The sequence below is a fragment of the Anastrepha obliqua genome, chromosome 5, assembly GCF_027943255.1.
Source record: "Anastrepha obliqua isolate idAnaObli1 chromosome 5, idAnaObli1_1.0, whole genome shotgun sequence".
Classification (NCBI taxonomy): Eukaryota; Metazoa; Arthropoda; class Insecta; order Diptera; family Tephritidae; genus Anastrepha; species Anastrepha obliqua.
This window is the reverse complement of record NC_072896.1, coordinates 24134219-24155457: the sequence shown is the minus strand read 5'-3', so window position 1 is coordinate 24155457 and position 21239 is coordinate 24134219. Positions and strand designations below refer to the sequence as shown.

The following is a 21239-nucleotide window of genomic DNA, read 5'->3' as shown; positions in this document are numbered from 1 at the left end:
AAAGCACACACTCGTCCAATCAGTCGTTGTTCAGACGGCAACGAAGCACCATGAGCGACATCAACCAAACAGCTGATTCTTTCAAATTCACTGAGAGCTGGTTAACTGTCTAATGTTGACCATACTTCTAAATTCTTTTCACCATAGAACTTTTCTACTTACTCTCATTTCACAAGAAACGAAAGATACAAAGTGAAATTACTAATATAGAATGGCAAAAATATTATATTATATGTATATTTGATTTTTGCAATTTTTAAGACACCGAAAATTATATAGAGAATTTTAATTTTGGTCTTGCAATACAACTTTGGAACAGAAAATAAAACACCAACTATAAATATAATAGTAAGCCATATACCGTCCCCTTAGTGTAACAATAGCCTATGTGCTCATAGGCTATTATTTTTTTATTGAATTTTTAGATTCTCCATCGTCGATTTTATATGTGGTCAAAATTTTGTCAAATTCTAGTTCCACAAAGTGGGTCAAAACGTTAGTCAAAAAACAATAAATATTTACAGACATAACGAGATTTGAGTGAGAGCTATTTTCGACAAAAAGTTTGAAATTCATTTTCTCAAAACATCAAAAAATTTATAGGCTATTTTAATACTAAGGGGACGATACGTTCCCGCGACAGTCGGTTTTATGTAACCGGAACGACCCGGATTTATATTCGGCCAGGGACTGTCACTTCAGCAGTATTCCCCACACATGTATGGGGAATGTTTATGCTGCTACAAAAATAACAACAGCAAGCCGCATACATATAAATCTAAATCATTGCAGACTCGTTCGCTGGGGGTAGTTCTTATTGAAATAAATTGAATTCACTTAATTTATGAATCTTGGATTGAGACTTAAATTCTTTGGATCATATTAAAATTTTAATTTAATGAAAAGTAAATTTTAATAATAATTAATTTGTTTCATAAAACCTATAGAGACAGCTGCCTTAATGAGAAGACGCAATTGTTACAAATAAGTGTTTTCAGTACAATATACCTACAATACAATACAAATATAAAAAGGGATAATCTAGTAAAAGATTTTAGAACATCGAGAACACCAGTATTGAAAATGCCATGATATGATAAACAAATCACAAAGTTTATATTTACTGTATATTCCTCGATTACTTTTTAAAGAAACAATAACAAATATAAAAGTAAAATTAGAAGTAAAAAGTTACATTATTAACGGCAGGTTTAACTCTGCTCTCCAACAGGGTTAAAATTCACCATAGTTAAACTGCATTGAAACATTGGGCTTTAGAACTCAGAAAAACTCATTTAGCAGCTGACAGCATTTATTAAGAGTTCTCGGTTTACGATTCCTTTCTTCTCCGCATTTAACTTTCATAATTTGAAATAACGTGAGGACAGCTTTTAACTGGACATAAAGTGAAAAGGCCACAGGCACACACTTAAAAAGGAACGTTGAGTATATTGATATACATAGTTTATTTACATTTTTAGATTTTCAATGAAATATGAGATAGTTCCAAACAAATAGTATGAAAAATAAATAGAGAAAAAATTAAATTTATTATTAATGGTTACATTAAAAAAGTACCTCTAGCCAACTTACATCGTTAACATTACATTACATCTCATTGCATACAAATACTACTCAATTGCTGCTAAATTTTAGCAATTCAGTTCCTTGCTGTTAATTTATGGTGAAAAATATGTCTGTGGTGAACCACGTACGCAGAACGAATACCACCCCAAATTTCATGCGCTCCTGCCATTGAGACTTGCTCAATAGTTTAACGTTCTCTATAGTCGTTTAAGTATTCCGATTAATGACGCTGTTATCGACAATAATGTATCTATATTTTGTATCTACAAACGAATATATTTCAACAGAAAAAGCTTAGTTGCATAAATGTAAATTTATGCGTATGTATTTTACTGCTTAAAAAAGTTAAAAGCAGTTATCAGTGTATCAATCAAATATCGACTATATTAAATTATCGGACTTATTACAAATTCCTCAATACTTAAATTGCCAAAACTGAAATTGGTTATGAGTAGTGTGGCAACTCAGTTTATATCGATTGTTTTGTATTGTGCTTTGTGCTGAAATATGTGCATATGTTACCACCACCGCCTGGAGAAATATAAACAATGAAGAATTTTCAATTCGGTGTCCATGTATCCTTTCGGGAAAAATTGCACACAGAAATTATCTAGTTGTTTTTTCTAATAAAAGTGCGCAGCAAACACTATTTTGAAGGAATGATTTGCAAGTGTAAAGTCCATGACAAGTGACACAAGAAAATTATGGGTAAAGAAGTGTCCGCTGCCGTAAAATACGGTAAGTAGTTCATTGGCCAAATCCACGTCACAATACTGGATAATGTAAATAAATAATCACCTAATTATAATATGCAAAAGCTTTATTTGTTGATCAAAATAGACATGAAAAGAACATCTTCGTGGTCTTGCCAACAATGCCAAATGCTTACGTGTGCTTATTAGTTTATAGGTACCGATCGATTGATTTTCATACACATAGCCGTCGGTATAAGTAGATGCAGAAGTGGGTTCGGCAAACACGGAAAACAAGACAAACCAGTACGTTCGATGAATGGGTTTGTCAAGAAGTGGTACGGCTGGTTGGATGCTGGCACGGCTTTGTATTGGTGGTGATTCGCGTCGCTATTCTATTGTGTTGCATTACCATAAAAATATTGCTTAATAGTAACGGTGTTGCTAATTTTTTACATCACCCAAAAGCTGCCTTGGCCTAACAAGAGATTTTAATGGTTTTTTTTTTTTTGCGAACACATTAAAAGAGAATTTGAACACCATTTCGACTTCAGTTAAGTCATCGATATGATTAAGCTTTGAAAATAACGCATACATTTATGCAATACTTAGTAAAATGTGTGAAAAGAGACGTCAGTTCCCTTGAGTTACCTGCATTAGCTATGGAATATTAAGCCAAATAAGCGGAATTTATCTTATCTGTCTAAAAATAAATATGTAACGCCGCCTCCGCAAAAACATTCTCTTAATTATACATACTTACAATATGCAGTTGAGTTTCTAAGCTTAGGTTCATGTGCTTACAATAGCAACCACTCCATATTTTTTAGTCTGCTGGGCCAGTGGCAGTCCTTGGGTGGGTTACCGTAAGATGTTCGGTATGGGCTCCTTCACCATTGTGCATAAAAATAATAGAAAAAATGGTAGCTTTTTCGAATGCATTTCTACTGTGGAAAAGCTTCTTACAAAAACCATCCGCTTGGACGACGGTCACGCACAAGCACAACTTTGAGGAGCAGCTCGGCCGAAACACTTTCCAAGGGTGTATCCGCTATTAAGGGTTTAGGGGTAGTCAGAGGCCCGAAAAAATGATGGTTTTCAATCATTTTTGTTTTTTGCTAGTCAGTTGCTTTATTTTACAAAAATAAAAACATATGTAGCATTAATACATAATGTTTCGACTTAACTTTAGCAAAATTTCAAAAAAAAAAAAAAAAATAAATAATTGTAAAAGTTATCGCTCCACACAAAGATCCCATTTCTCCAGAAGTCCCTTGCGGTGATCATAACAAGCCCTTGGAGATTCATCTAAAATCAATCGGAAAGATAATCTTGTGCCTGATCGAACCTTTTTTCCAAAATTAACTAAATGGCGCCCTCAAGAAATATTTTTCAGATTTTCTAGAAAAAACAGACAATTATTAAAAAAAATCGAAATTTTGAAAAAAAAATCCTTCGATCAGTCACGAGTTTTTAATGTTTTTCAAAAGCAGTATATTTTGTATTCAAATCTACCAATCGGTTTTTAAGTTACAGTGATCACCAATTCAAAAAAACATAGTTTTGAGAAAAACGCTTTTAAAGTTTCGCTACTTGCTCTCGAACGCTCCGCAGCGCCCGAGCGCCCTTTGTTAATTGTTGAATAACTCGAAAAGTATTTGTCAGATTCACTTCAAATTTTCACACAAAAATATATAATATCTTAATACTTTAAGAAAAATCCAATTTTTTGAAAATTTTGACATAGAAATTTAATTTAAAAATAATGGCACTATCGTGCAGCCAGTCGTGAGCGTAACTTAGTGGGAAAACTACAATTCCTAATCCTAGTGGATGTATTAAACTGAACTAACGATACTCCGATACTCTTGGCGGCCGCCGTAGCCGAATGAGTTGGTGCGCGACTACCATTCGGAATTCACAGAGAGGACGTCGGTTCTAATCTCGGCGAAAACACCAAAATTAAGAAAAACATTTTTCTAATAGCGGACGCCCCTCGGCAGGCAATGGCAAAGCTCCGAGTGTATTTCTGCCATTAAAAAGCTCCTCACAAAAATATCTGCCGTTCGGAGTCGGCTTGAAACTGTAGGTCCCTCCATTTGTGGAACAACATCAAGGCGCACACCACAAATACGAGGAGGAGCTCGGCCAAACACCCAAAAAGGGTGTACGCGCCAATTATATATATATAACGATACTCCGAGAGCCTTTATTTATTTACATACAACTAAAACATATTACATTTCTTACAGGTCAAAAAACATTTTCGAAACTATTTCATAATTCATTTAAAACTAAATTGAAGTTGTATCTAGTATACGAGAAATCAATTATAGAAGAGTTTGAGAGCGGATCAAATTATTTTAATATTCTATAAATAGGAGCATTAGCAGCATAATTCGTTCTGACTACTATAAGTAAAAAAGTCTTTAGGTTTATCTGCGGAATATTAAAATAAATTCGTTCTGGTAAAAATGAAGAATTATTGCACTGCAAATCATAAATTAACCGAGAGTAAATAAAGTCCGTCTATTAACGATTTGAGTCTTATTGTAACGATTTGAGGTTAATGAGCATGCATATGGCACTATAAGAGGGCATAGAGTCCTTGAAACGCTTTAGATTTTTTCAAGTCTATTGATGTTACATAGAGAGTAAGGTCTCCAAAGAAAAACTGCGTATTCCAACTTGTAGCGCTCAAGTGAGGTAAAGACTAATTTCAATGTGTATGGATTGGTGAAATCTGAGCTGAATAAGATAATATAATATAAAAAGATAAGATATAATAAGATAATTTAAATGGCTTTGAAATACGAATCTCGACACAAATATCATGCGTGTATGATAGGAAGTAGGGGCAAAAACGAAATTTGGAGAATGAGATTTAAAAACACTTTTTTTATATTTAACCTTCAGAAGACACACTTGTATTTTTTTTACGTAAACGACACACGGATAAATTTTACCCCAATTCATAAACTTTTTTCCACAGAGATAAAGTTTTTATTTACACCTTTTTTGTTTTTTGTAATCATTTAGATAAAATAAATTTAAAATGAGTTGCGTCAATAAATTTATTCGAAGATATCAGATAATATACTAACATGCTTGTATTTAATTCACATAAAGAACATTTTTAGCAGAAATAGGCTTTGCGTTCTAAAGAAAAAAAAGATATCGGAAAATTATCTTGGACTTCAGAGAACTATATAAACTAAAAATAAAGTAGTGAGAGTACGAAAATATAACAAATTCGTAAAAATTAGTTAGAGAATTATTAGTTAGCTAGTTAGTTAGTTGCATTATATGGTTTTGTAGTAGTATGCACTATATTTTTATTGAAAAATTAATTAAAATTAAAAAAAAAAATAAATAGTCAGCACTTATCCATATGTGGTTCACACTGTCCTTTGACGCCGACAGTATGTACGTGCGTATATTTAGATTAGTTTTGTTAAAGGTGAATTTTTATTTTTTAATGAATTCGAAAAGTAAAATAGGCGTTGCTAAAATACAGCTAACGGTATATTTCGAGGTGTTAGAAATAAACAAACTACAACCCATCAAATATTTTGTGAGGTGACTCGTATCTCAGTGTGTCTTCCGAAGGTTAAATTTAGATTATGCAATTATCATTCATAGGAATCATAGCAATTTTTTAAGTAAAAACCGCTAAAGTTGCTTACCTTTTCGTATTCTACAGCCTCAGAATGGCCTGTCTTACTTAATATTTTCTGAAAGAGTGTCATAATTTTTTAGGCATGCAAAAATTCCCGTTAGCCCCTATTTCGTAATAAGTAAAAAATGCATAATACTAGGTAGTTCAATAAGTTTTGCTATTCGATAAGAGAGGGCGTTGCTACTAGCCAAATGTTTTTTTTTGTTATGTTGGTACACTCTTCATATGAACGTATGTCAAGTTTCATTTCAATCTGCAAAGGCATTTTTTTTGTGGATTACTTACAAACTTGTAAAGTAATAAATTCTGAATACCATTGTAACTTCTTAGGCCAGCTAAAGTTTAGATTCGTTAAAAAAGATCCAATTTGCAAAAGAAAAAAATCTTGTTCATAAGAACATGGTGCATTGATGCACAAGAGCATTTTGATAATGACAAAAATCCATGAATTAAAGTTCGAATTGTTAGAGCGTCCACCAGATTTGGCCCCTAGCAACTTTCATCTGTTTCTAGACCTAAAAAAAGGCATGCGCGGAAAGAGTTTTTCATCAAAGATTGAGGTCAGCTGTGGAAGCGTATTTTTCAGCCCTTCCAGGTTCTCACTTCAGGGGGGAAGTACCTTTAGAGGGCCGAAAAAAACCAGTTTTTCGTGATTTATTTTTGGGAAAATGAAAACAGTGCACAGGAAATTAATATGATATATATTTAGGGCAATGCTCCAAGAAGAAAAAAGCGTATTTAACATTATTATAAATAAGCAATTAATTGAGTTATGGCGGTTCACGTAAATCGTGTCGCCGCTGACATCGAATTCGGCGAAAGCGATCCTGACCGCAACTTTCATCTGAAATCATAAAATCAAACATTATTTTACCCAGGAAGGTTTTTTATCCTAGATAGACTACAATCTCTAGCAAATTCGAAGATTAACCATTAAAATGAGGTTTGGTTTTTTTTGCAAAAATTTTCAAACATTTTTGTGTTAAAAAGTATCTAAAAATTATTTTTTCTTTTCGTCCGTAGTCTACCAAGAGTAGCTTTTTATGCCCTTTAAAATGAAACCTTGATGAAGAAAATTGGTTCAATACTTTTTCCGTAATCACTTACGCCAATTTGAAAAACATGGTTTCGAGAAAACGCCGTTTAAAGTTCACGGTCAAGCTCGGTCGGCTCGGCGCGCGCCACTTTCAAGTGGCATATCTTCCATAATTTTCAAGATCGGCTTTTGAAATTTTGCAATAATATTCTTAGAGCATATACCTATCAGTTAAGACAATAAAAAAAAAATCGATTTTTTGAAACGTCTAAAGGTACTTCCCCCTTCAGGGATGAAATACATAAATTGAAATCTCGTTGGAACAATTGACTTCATGTTCAGGGAGACTATACTGAATAATAAAGTTTATTTCACACCATAAAATTGTATTTTTGTCATCGAACCGTAAAACTTATTTAACAACCTAGTATATTATTAAAAAAATGCTTGTATTCATTTTTACTTAAGTAACCAATAGTAAATAAACTTAAGAGACAATTTTCCCTACAATTATTGTAATTTTAATTGAGTACCTATCGCATAATTAGTAATTAGTCGACTTATTTTTTATCACTTGACATCTTAGCAGGTTCTGTAAATAAAAGCAAACGGAAGTATTTTTTTTTACAATCTATTCGCTGTTAAGTATCTTATCAGTAAGCGTACTCTACTAACACTTCTGCGCCGATTGCTCACTATTGCCATAACCCACTCACTTTATGTTTTGATCGTGAAGCATTTTTGTACATGCATACACACATACATAAGGGCATGCCTATATGTATATCTATATGTGTATGAACCTATATTGTTATGTCATAACTGGGTAAAAGGGCATGCCACGTATCTTATTCTCAATGTCATGCCTGACTTCATAAGACTTGGCGCACAAGAATCTGAAACTCAATTCACTTTCACTGTTATTTGTTGGTAATCATACTCAGGGACGCCCAGATAGCTTGCGCAGGCCAGACCAGTTCGGCTACACCACTGCAGCATTCTATAAACCATTAATTCAGCTCCACAATCCAAGGGAAGTATCAAGTTTGAGTGCGCGCTCGCTGCTGACACCACTTCTTGTATTAAACTTTTTTATAAAAATACACTAAGAAAAAAACACACGACAACAACAAAGCTAATTTGCACATCTATGAGCCGCTTTAAAATGTATGTGGTGGGGTGGGGTGTGGGATAACATAACAACTAAAACAAAAGTAAATAACCGACCAGGCAAGCCGTCGAGGGTCCAAGTAAGCAATTGGCTTGTTGACGCACTTATCTCACCTACTAGTGGTCGCTAGAGCTCAGTAGTGGTCGGAATACGTTGGTGAACAGTTGCGTTGAGTCGGCGCGTTAATAACTGTGCACGAGTGGCATTGTGTTAAAAGTTTCGTTTTCGCTCCAGTTTCGTTTGTTCGTTTGTTTGTTTTTTTGTTACTTTTTTTAATTTTTGTTATTTGTTTCGACATTAGCGTTTGTTTTATCTGGTTGTATTTGTAAACTGAGCAACAAAAAAAACAAAAATAAATACAGTTTTTCACATTACTTCCTCGCTAAAATCTTTGCAACAGCAACCATGCCAGTTTATGACGCCTTGTGTGAACGCCTAACAAAGGTGGGCCAGGAGCATTTGATTAAGTTCTGGGAAGAGTTGACAATCGATCAGCAGGAGGTTTTGGTGCGCGATATTGAAGAACTCAACCTCAACGAATTGAAGCTATATTTTGACCGCGCCACTGAGTCATTGCAAGAGAATGGCATTAAACTGGACGATCGCATGCAACCAATACCAGAGTCGAAGTTGGTCAGCATTGAGCGAACAGCGGAAGAGCGTCTCAAGGCTTACGAAGAAGAGGGAATGCGGCAGATCAGCGCTGGACATGTAGCTGTCTTGCTGATGGCTGGTGGACAAGGTAAGTTGAAGAATTGAACGTTCACCGTTCACCAAATAATTGCATTTATATTAAAAAACAGTGAAAAATTATTGCGTCATTTGACATGCATTTGAAGCGAAATAATTAATAATTACATGTTGGCATATATATCCACATACATGTGGTATGCATATTTGTATATGCATACGTATGTATGTATGCAAGTTACTTTCAGCAAGCAGCTGTTTGAGTTGGTTAACGAACTTCAAAACTGAATAAAATGAATAATTTCAAATAATGCCCAATAAAGCTCTGTAAAGCGTTAAATTTCATGTACCCGGCTGCCATGTTACACATTTCCTAATATTTAAAATAAAATCTGGAAAAAATTGCATTTGAAACGCGTCAATTGTTCCAAGAGAACAAAAACAAAACCAAATATTTCAGTTTAACATTTGTCTGTAACTGTGCTGTCGTGGCTGCCTTTTACCGCTACACCGTTAGCGCCTCGCGTTAAAAGAGTGCTTGGCGTATCTTAAAAAACGATAAATAAAATAAAAATTAACTTGCCTGTCACGTATGTAGTTGCAAACAAGAAATACTCGTAAAAATACTCTTAAGAGTTACCACAATACTTATATCGACCGCAAACCATTGTGCACCTCGACTATTGGAACAAAAGATTTTTCAAAATACTTTTTTTTTTTTCTTTTTCTCAACTAATGTATTTGATTTATCGTGTTTAAGTGGGTGCATGGCTTGTAACAAAGAAGGAGTGCTCAGCCAGACAAGAATTTAAAGTTGACTTGTTGGTGATTGGCTGGTCTCCATTTACGAGTATTATCATATAATTTCTCAGTTTATAACTGGCTTTTATTTGCATTTATTTGAAGTACTAAAGACATATTAAAAATATATATACGAGTATATAATTGGCGCTTACTCCCTTTGCGGGTGTTTGGCCAAGCTTCTCCTCCCATTTGTGGCGTGCCTCTTGATGTGGTTCTACAAAATGTAGAAAAGATATTAACTCAAATTGAAAGCCTTTAAAAAGTAGGTATTCAAGACGAAACTGCTTTTTGAACAAGTGCCAAACAAAGCTGATACAATAAAAAAGAATGTTTGATTAAAATAAAAAAATTCCAATTTTATGTATGCACATACATATGTATATCAGATTCTGTACTTGTATTCATTCATACAAAATACCGTGGCGGCCAAAATAATAGGAGCGCATCATATTTGAAGTTTAAAGGTTTGATTATTTATTTATTTTTCATTTAGATTAGGTTAGGTTGGCCTGGCTGGCTTTTTCATTTAAGGGGGGGGAGGGTTTCAGCTGGAAAAAACACTATTTTTGGGAATTTTTTTCTTAAATATGGATTGAGCAAATTTATTAAAACCTTTTGTACATTATTAAGCATACTTTTAACTATATTCTGTAATTTTTTCATGCGGAAATACTTAAAAATAAGCCGGTGACAGGCCATGTCCGGGAACGTCTTGAAAAAAAAAAAAAAATTGTAGTGATCACTGTATTTCGGTCGAAAATTATCTGAAACCAAAACCAATTCAAATTTAGTCAAAGTATCATTAAATCTTCCCCTAACGTTTTCCGCTTATTTTTTCTTCGTTTAAAAATTTTTAGCGGCGGTCTAAAGTGAAAACTTCTATTTTCAAAAAAAAAAAAAATATAAACCTAACGTTGGGGGGAGGTATTTTATATGAAGAAAATGTGTGGCAAGTTTGGAATGAATCGGTCAAGTAGTTTTTAAATGGCAGTGATCACCGACTTTCAAAAAGTAGTTTTGAGAAAAACGCGTTTAAAAGTTTGAGTGCCCGAACGCTCGTCAGAGCTAAGACGCGAAACTAATTGGACAATAACTCCAAAAGTTTTGCTCAGATCGGGTTAAGATTTTGGGAATATGTTCTTGAAATGTTAAACAATAAGATAAGAAAAAAATCGATTTTTTGAAAGTGCAAACCCTTACCCCCACCCCCCTTGACTTTTATTTTTTTATGAATATACATATAGTTCATACTACAAAAAAAATCATATAACTCAAATCTCGTACAAAAGGTAGAAAAATCATCAAAAAATTTAAAATTTTTTGGTCAAAATTTTAAGCAAGATGTAGTTATGTGACAAATTCGATTTTGAAGTTTGAATCGGCTAAAAATTCCTCTCTATTTTTGCCAATTTATTTTGTTAGTAATTTGTTTTCTTCCATATTAAAAAGCACTCAGCTATATTATTTAAAAAACGTTAACTAAAGTTAATTAAGTAATTATTCCAAAGGAAAAAAGATTGCAATTAGAAATAGTGGAAATAAGGCAAAAGAAACCCATTATTTTCTCGGTAGATGGCTTTAGTGATCCATATCTGGTAAAGTATCGAACAAGCAATTTAAAATTTATGTTCGTTGTCAAGCTAAAAGCGAAAATGCAAGCCAGGCCGCAGAAATATTGAATAGTGATTATGGTGCCGATACTGTAACAGCTAATTATGTGCAATTTTGGTTTCGTCGATTCCGTTCAGGCATTTTTGATGTTAAAGATACATCTCGCACCAGCAGGCCCGTCGTCAGAATGTCGATAAAATCACAGAAATATTCGAAGTGGACCGGCATGTTAGTAGTCGTAGCATCGCCCAGGAGCTAAAGATCGACGATAAAACAGTTTAAACCTTTTGCGCGAAATAAAAAAAAAAATAATGCATTTATTTTTCCCCAAACTAATACATACATATGTGAGTAACATTTTACATTCAAAATACAGGGTTGGCCATATTAAACTGACCCATTGAGTAACCCTATAACTTTTTACTGTAATTTGAAATCTAAGGTTTACGTCAACAAGCCAAAGACACTAGGCGCACTTAAGGCCAATATCCGACGGGAAATAGCCGCCATATCGGCCGAGACGCTGGCCAAAACTATGGAAAACGCCGAAAAACGGGCACATTACGCTATACGAGCTAAGGGCGACCACTTGCGCGATATCATATTCAAAAAGTGATGTAAACGAATCTCCTTGAACTGAATTAAATGTTTTTCACAATGAAACACAAAAAAATGTTTCTTTTTCCATATTTTTTTAATAATCACATGGGTCAGTTTAATATGGCCAACCCTGTATACATTATGTTCTATTTTCCGGTCTAAAACGTAAAATATGTGTGCATCATCAGTAGAAAATGAGTTTGGTTTTAAGATCATGCCTTTTGAAAGTTCAATGTCACATTTAGATGGCGAATGAATGAATGAAAATAAACTATGAACTTCGACCCACGGTCTTTTGTGCCATCTACTCATCACAGTAACTCATCCAATCCCAACCCCTTCAATAAACCTACGGTGGAGCTGGGTTGAGTTGAGCGTATGTGCCTTTCTTCCGACCGCACCCGGTCGAGATATCTAAAGTTGTTTTTTGTTGTAGCAGCAAACACTACCCATACATATACGGCGAATGCTGCTAGAATGAGAGGATATAAATTCGGCTCGTTCCGGTAACGTAGCACCGACTGCCGTGGGAACTCGGAAAATACCTCGCTATAGAATCAAATTCGAGAAGAAGGTGTGTTAGTGTTTCCGGGGATTGTCCACAGAATCGACAGTAGCCAGTGAATCATATACCCAGCCGGTGCAAATTCCTGTGAGAATGCCCCTGAGGGATGGTTATGAGTTACCTGAACCTTTTATGATTGTATCCCTCCAGTATGAACTTTTCCTGACGTAGCCCAAACGTTTGGTGCTAACTTACGTCTCGTAGCCTTAGCTCTTCGCTACAAAGCTCCTCTTTGGTGACGTGTTGTCCCATGACAAGGACGAGATCGACTCTTATTAATAACGAGGCCATAGTTTCTCTAGCCAATGCATCCGCTAGTTGGTTCCCAGGTATAACCCTGTGTCCTAGAACCCATATTAGTCGAATGCGATTGTGCATTCCTAGTAAATTCAGTTTATTGATGCACTATTGATGACTATTGAGGACTTAACCGCCTTGAGTTCCGCCTGACTGTCGCTCAGATTAGCAATTTGCTCATTCCAAAGGTTTCTATCTAAGTGTATCTCTTCACATAAGCAGATGGCATACACTTCCGCCTGTAAGATGCTGTCAAAACTACCCATCGGCACCGACCGCTTTGTTTTGGGGCCATATAATCAGCGCCTGTGGCTACAAAGGTCTTCGAGCCATCTTTATACCAGTGTAGGGTACATTGTTGTTATTTTTGTTGTAGTAGCATAAACATTCTCCATAAATATACGGAGAACGCTGCTGGAGTGACAGTCCTTGGCCGGATATAAATCCTACTCGTTCCGGTAACTTGAAACCAACTTGGACCATGTAGGGTACAATACTATAGTCTCCTTTCGAGAGCAGGTGAACTCCAGCATACTTTATCGTCCGGGTCGATTCTCAACTTCTTTACAAATTTAATAGACTTAGTGATATCATGCCTGGTTAGCTGCCCAAGTGGGAATTTGCCGGCTTAACAATTCCACGCTCTTTGATGAGATCACTTTTCATTTACCAAAATCTTCCCTAGTCATGTTCAACAGGTTGCGCTTGTTTCATTGCTACCATAAATGACTATGTGATTGAAGAGTTGTCAGCTCGCGCATCACCTCCATCGCAGCTGCAGGACAGATGCGCATCGCTTCGGTGATGCCCGTAACGAATTGTAGTTCTATTAAAAAAATTGTCGTTTTTTATATTTTCTCTTAATTGATTCTAATGTTAGCGCTTCGAAAAGAAAAAAAAATAAAAAAATATTTATCTACTTTTCATTGCATCTTTTTATCGCAGTATTTGTATACTAAACAAGATAACGAGATTGCAAAAAAATAAGATATGAATATCAAACGTGCCTAAGGGCCAAGCCATAGTGTTTTTAATTTTTCAACATTTAGGTCGCTATGTCACAAAATTTTAATTAAATGATTTCAAGTCAATATGAAAAAGCTTTTAATAAAATAATTACAGTATATTTTGAGATTATAATATCCACTTCTATCTACACATTGAAAGAGAGGTTCGACTCACCCATCCCAAGACTGTAGAGCGTTTCAGTTCAACTAAACCTGGATTATCGGCAAGCTTATGGTTATGCACCACCATTTATTTTAGAGTGAATATAATACGAGTATAATATCACACTTACATACGTATTTATGTATATGTGTGTATTATATACGCTATGGTTGATTTACAGATAACTTAAAAAACTCATCTTGCCGGCTTCGTAAATTCTTAATGCTTTTGCATTATCCATATCCATGCATATATGTACATACACATATGATATTCATAAATGTATGTGAATGCGATTATGGATCTACCGAACATCGACTTTTAAGACCGAGCCCAATCGAATCGAAATTCGGCCTATTTCAGTTTAACACAAATCAGACTTCTTGAAGGCTACAGTAATAAACGAACAACGACTTTTTAAAAATTCAGTATTTTTATTAATAAAAGAGCTAAATATATGCTAATACTCATAGTTGAATAAGATAGATACTCGTAGATAAATTCATTTATTTTTCACTAAAAATCTTAAAAAAAACTGTTATTCATATTTTTTACTTCATTTAATTGAACATACGGCAATGACCTTAAAAGTCGTCTGCTAGAAAAATTAATGAATAAATAATAATTATATATTAATATAAAACAAAATAATATAATAAATTGATAAATTTTTCAATTGAAAATCATTAATATTGGCCATTCAGCGTAATGCAATTACTTCTGGCTTTAAAAATCAATGAAATTTTAAATTTTTCTGCGTCATCCCTAAAGTAACTTTGACCATAGTCCAGTTCTTTATATATTCTACCCGCACTGTTTAGTGCTCCATTCCACATTTTTTGCTTGTTAGTAATGTTGATACAATTTAGAAATATTTCGCTTTTTTCTGTCCACTTTTTTCAACCCCATTTCAAATTGTAAACCAATCCTATATGATTTAAAACATTAGCCTAGAAAACATTTCTTTTTTAAACTAGTTTTGTTAAGAGGCGTGCGAAGCCTCAAGGCTTCATATGCAAATATTGTTTTTTGGATATACAAGGTGAAGTCCAAAAGAAACAAGACTGAGCTAAAATAGAGACGACAGGAACTTTAATCTGATAACTTTGCGCGATCTAAAGGCTTTTCGAAAGAGTGTTTCAGGTCATTGACCGGAATGTCCTTCAGGATATCGGTACAAACCTTTTGGATGGCCTCTACGGACGCAAAACGTTTTCCGTTCATGGCCAAATGCAATTTTCCGAATAGGTAGAAGTCACATGGAGCCATATCAGGCGAACACGGTGAGTGAAAGATGATTAAAATGCGATTTCTAGTCAAAAACTCAGTCACAAGACTGGATCGATGAGGTGGTTCCTTATCATGCAATAAACGCCAGCTTCCCCCTTCGCGGTATTCAGGGAGAGGCTAATTTTATTTCCTTCTTTTCAAAAAAGTTACTCCATGTGAAGTTTAAACTTGATATTGCGGCGTTATTCCTTTTTCTAGATGTTTCTGGAAAACCATTTTAGTTACCGTAGTTGAAGAATTGTATATTGTAATTGTAACACTGAATAATTATTTACTAGCCACATTCTGTCACATTGGCAAAGTAGAAAAGAAAAAATGAATCCACCTTCTTTCATTCTGGGCTAACAGCCACATAGACACGGCGAGAGAAAAAAAAACAAATCAGCTGATTTGCCAATACCACCTTTAATATATTCGCCTTGTTTTTAGCTGAAACCGAATCGAAACAAGACTGAAATTTCACGGCTGAACATAACCGAAGCCGAAATTCGATCGTTCTCCAATGCATCTATTTCGCTTAAATTTTAGGTGTTACCAGCCCCGTTAATGCTAACGAAGTTGTTAGACCTGTCAACTCATATCTTAAAGTTTTAAAATTCATGAATATGGAAGCACATACTTGTAAAACATGTCTAGCCATAATCATAAAATCTAAGTATGTGCTTATGTCCGAGTTTATACATACACATCCGCACACATCTTTTGCACAGATTGTCATCTGGCGTTTACGTCAACGCACAACAAGACTTGGCTCAAACCAAACAGAAACACGTTTTAAAGGCCGCCCAGCAGCGATGAAGGCTTTTCCAATTAAAATAGTAAAGACTGATTGATAATACAAAAAAGATGCTGTATTTAAGGTTAAAATAAAGTGTGTGAAAATATTTTATGGTTATGGTACGGAATTTTAAATGGAACTCGGAAAAAATTATATCCTTTGAAAAAACGCATGCAATTAATTCACATAAATATGTACGTACATGAATTACGGTTTGTAAAAACCTGAGTGGTTTAACTCTTAATGGCTTCGATCCCCTCAGACTGCAGCAAAGAATATAGACACATATATCCTTTAGCTATGGAAAATTTACAAAATGTTATATATAGGGTGGGCCATTTAAAATTTGCTTTTTGAATCGACTATAAAAAAAACTAATCAATATTTTTTCAATCTTTTTTTTTTATTTTGAAGATTGAACATTGTCATTTATGAATGAAAAATAATATCGTTCAAATGACTGCCACGACTGGCTTTACAGTAGGCCATTCGATCAACCCAATTTTTAAGCACATTTTCGATTGTTTGGGCTCCAATTTCATGAATGGCAACTTCGATTTCGTGTTTTAAAGCATCAATCGTCTCTGGATGGTTCGCATAGCATTTGTCCTTAACGGCTACCCACAAAAAATAGTCCAACGGGCTTAAATCACAGCTCAGAGGCGGATAATTGATATCGGAATTCAAAAAAGCATAGCGTCAAGCGTATAGCGTTCCATTTCGTAAATGTCAAAACTTTAAGTAAATTATGAACACATTTGACATGTCATTTGTGTTACCATTCTCAAAAAAATAGGTGGTTCAAAAAGCAAACGCTATATGGCCCACCCTGTATATAGTATATATATATTTGGCGCGTGCAGCCTGTTTTGGCCGAGCTCCTCCTCCTATTTGTATCGTGCGTCTTGATGTTGCTCCACAAATGTAGGGACCTACAGTTCTAAGCCGACACCGAACGACAGATATTTTTTATGAGGAGCTTTTTCATGACAGAAATACACTCGGAGGTTTGCCATTGCCTGCCGAGGGGCGAACGCTATTAGAAAACACTTTTTCTTCATTTTGATGTTTCACCGAGATTCGAACCTACGTTCCCTCTGAATTCCGAATTGCGAATGGTAGTTACACACCAATCCATCCAGTTATGGCGGCAAAATGTTATACAGAATAATAATAAAAACGATAAACGGAGAGTTTCAATGCCAATGTTTCACCCATATACACAAATACATCCTTTACTATGGTTTAGTCGAGCTACACCTCCAATTTGTGGTGTGCGTCTTAATGCTGTTCTACAAATGGAGCGATCTACAATACAATTTTTTGTGATCTCCGCATGGCAATTAGTTTCTGAGGAACCGAGACGCGATTCTCTTTCTTCGTCTTCAGTTGGAAACACCAAGCGAAGGCAAGTCCTTGCTCTTCCTTTACTGCCACCGAATACTTTCAGAGCCGGAGCGTTTGTATCGAACGGTTCCAAGCTAAATGAACAAGTATGCGGAGGCCTTCACTCTGAGGAAATGAATGCCACCATCTCATTCCGGCTACCGGATCACTGTAGTGTATTTCAAGCTGAAATTCTGGCTGTAAAGGGAGGCCTGTTCACCCACAAGAGAGATAAATATATACTCAGATAGCTAATCGGCCCTGAAAACTTTACAATCGCCTAATATTAACTCGAAGACAGTAAAAGAATGTATCGACGTTTTGACAGAACTATCACAGTACTTTGTAATAAACCTGCTCTGGGTGTCAGGCCACAGAGACATAGTAGGCAACTGCAAAGCAGATGAACTCGGGAGATTAGCTGCCAACAGGCTATGGACGTAGTCCCTGACCTGTGCAGAAAGTAGAATGACGTGGCCAGAATGGAACATGGGCCGCATAAACCGACTGTTGAAACTGAACAGGAAGAACATGAGAAATCTTCTTGGGGTCCTAACAAGGCATTGGCTGATTGGCAGGCATGCCAGTAGATTGGGAGCACCCTATAACGACTATTGCAGAAGCTGTAACGACATTGAAGATGAAGAGACTATAGAACACTTTCTATGCGGGTGCATGGCTCTGGATAAAATAATATTCCATATTTTAGGAAAAAGTTTCCTGAATAACTTGGCAGAAGCAATCAATATAAAAATATCAAGCCTTGTTAGATATATTATAGCCACAGGTTGGTTCAATGAGGGCAATGTAGAGCCAGGAGAGGAGACAGCCCTGGTGGTATCACAATGGGCCTACACCAGGCCTAAGTTTATCAACTGATAACCACTATACCTACCTCATGAAACTCCTCATCGATAAAAAAATGGCACTCATATGCTTTCTTATTTTCCGAAACAGCACCATATTTTGTTTGCCCTTCATAATTATTATTCTGATCAAATTTTTTCTACTACGAAACAATTATAAGCTAAATTAGTACCTGGGATATGGTGGGTATGTACCCATTCCATTATCCAACTTGAGATCAAATTTGGATATGTTAAGACCGAGTGAGACTGCGACTTCGACTGCTACATTGGAAGTGATGAATTGGTACCAACTCTTCTGCATTATAAGAGAGAACTAGCTTCACAGTATGTTTCGAATCAAACCCACTGAATAGAGGTCATGCGCAGCCTACACGACTACGGCTACAACATTTTTCCATTTTTTGCGGTACTACTTGCTTGAAAATTAGTTTTATGAGGAAAAGCGGAATATTCAGATACCGATTACATAATTCCTCGTTGGTCAACCACTTTTCAAGAAAAATAATTATTTGTAATGGGTAACAGGGAAATGAAGGGAAGACTAATTAGAGTTGATCTCCACATGAAAGCCTTTCGCCGCTCAACTGATCATCTTTTGACAACGCGTCTGAAGAAAATTAGACCCGCCAACGGCCATGAAAATATTTTTTTCAGAGATGAGAAAATTTTCACTGTTAAAATAGTTTTTAATAAGCAAAACGACGAAATCTGTGATACAACTTCTAAAGACGAAAAAAATGCTGCTGCAAGGGTCCAGCGTGGGTCTGCGTAATAGGTTGGTGCGGAGTGTCTTGTAAAGGCGTCACATCTCTTCATTTCTGCGAAAAAGCGGTTAATACCGAGGCAAAAATGTGCCAAAAGGATGTCTTGGAAGGCGTAGTGAAGCAGTTGAGCAGTACTCTATTCAATGAAGAGGATTGGATCTCCCAGCAAGATTTCGCTCCAGCCAATAAAGCAGAAATCACCCTGTAGTGACTAAAAAACTATATTCCTGTGTTCAAAGCCGCAGAAGATTGGCCGTCTGAAAGTCGAGGTCTGAATCCATTGGACTACAGTTTGTAGTCAGAATTGGAGAACATGGCCTGTTGAAGACCTCATAGAAATTTGGACAGTCTCAAAAAATCTTTGGTTCGAGTAGCGATGTCAATACCCATGGAAACCGTGCGTACTGCAATAGCTGAATGGCCTAAGCGTTTGAGGGCTTGTGTAAAAGTAAATGGTGATCATTTCAAATGAAAATTAAATTTTTTTGTTTAATATTTACATGATTACCATAAATAAAACTAACTTCATTAAAAAAGTATTATAATTTCAAATCTGTAACGGAACTTATGGTGGGACTAAGTAGATCATTAAATAATTTTGCAATTCAGTTTAATTCAAAGTCTTACTTGAGTAGCAGTAATAGGTTTTGATTATAAATAACAAATTTTTCTGTAAAAGAACACAAGTCGTATTAATCAAAAGACGTTAGCAGACTTCATGCTGTTTTATCAAAAATCCACAGATATGCATCTAAACTCTTCACATGCATTCTTTACCGCCAACACATTTTTAGTTAACTCTTAAATCTGCTCCAAATTCGTTCATAATTTGTATTAATTACTTCAATTCTCCTCTTTCCCTCTACAGGCACCCGTTTGGGTTTCGCGCATCCTAAGGGCATGTACGACGTGGGTCTGCCATCGAAAAAGTCTCTCTTTCGCCTGCAAGCCGAGCGCATACAAAAACTAGAGGAGTTGGCTTTTACCGCCACTGGACGTCGCGGTATCATTACATGGTACATCATGACTTCCGAGCATACAGTGCAACCAACATACGAGTACTTCATGGCCAACAACTTTTTTGGTTTGAAAAAAGAGAACATCATACTTTTCGAACAGGGTTCACTGCCCTGCTTCGATTTTGATGGTCGCATTATATTGGATGAAAAGCATCGTGTAGCACGCGCACCAGACGGCAACGGTGGACTGTATCGAGCGCTGAAGCAACAGGGCATTTTGGATGACATTCAAAAACGCGGCATATTATATTTGCATGCGCACAGCGTCGATAATATATTGATAAAGGTGGCCGATCCGGTTTTTATCGGCTATTGTGTGCAGGAGAATGCCGATTGTGCGGCCAAGGTGGTTGAGAAATCACACCCGAACGAGGCAGTTGGTGTGGTGGCTATTGTGGATGACAAGTACCAGGTGGTGGAGTATAGCGAAATTTCTGCGAAGACCGCAGAGATGCGCAATCCTGACGGCCGGTTAACCTTCAGTGCTGGCAATATTTGCAACCACTTTTTCACGGCTGCCTTTTTACACAAAATCGGTGAGACATACGAGAAGGAACTGAAATTGCATGTTGCCAAGAAGAAAATACCATTTGTGGATAATTCAGGCAAGCGCATAACTCCCGAAAAGCCAAATGGTATAAAAATTGAAAAATTCGTTTTTGACGTTTTTGAGTTTGCACAGAAATTTGTGGCTATGGAAGTGCCACGTTACGCTGAATTTAGTGCGCTCAAGAACGCCGACAGCTCCGGCAAGGATTGCCCATCGACGGCGCGCGCAGATTTGGCACGTTTGCATAGGCGGTACATTGAAGCTGCGGGTGGCATTGTCCACGGCGACGAATGCGAGATTTCACCTTTCGTCAGTTATGGCGGTGAAAACTTGGCACCGCTGGTGGCTGGCAAATCGTTCACCAGTCCGGTATACTTGCGTAGCAATCGCGATCCCTACCATGGACACCTATGACTTGCTGCGGCAATACGTTGAATATCATTTGTTGACTGATGACAACTGCGTAGAGTTGTAGTTGCAGTAGATGTTAAATTTGTCAGATTTTGTTATGGTTTCTAAGATATATAAAAAAAAAATTATAAAAGCAATAAAATTATGAATTATGTGGAACCACTACTACTGATTTGTGATATGCGCAGCCAAGCGTTTATTCACAATTAAAACTAATTTTGAACAGCGAAAAATTGTTAAAAAAATTATTATTTGAATATCGTAATTAAT

The 21239-nt window shown here is 36.0% G+C and overlaps 1 protein-coding gene across 1 annotated transcript; it reads left to right on the top strand.

Annotated features, from left to right (window-relative positions):
• Positions 1-2083: 2083 nt before the first annotated feature.
• On the top strand, positions 2084-21102 carry LOC129248204 (UDP-N-acetylhexosamine pyrophosphorylase). The gene is made up of 3 exons (XM_054887665.1): positions 2084-2325; positions 8566-8907; positions 19858-21102. The coding sequence occupies exons 1-3, from the start codon at positions 2292-2294 to the stop codon at positions 20970-20972; spliced, it is 1491 nt and encodes a 496-aa protein (XP_054743640.1). The 5' UTR covers positions 2084-2291; the 3' UTR covers positions 20973-21102.
• The last annotated feature ends 137 nt before the right edge of the window (positions 21103-21239 follow it).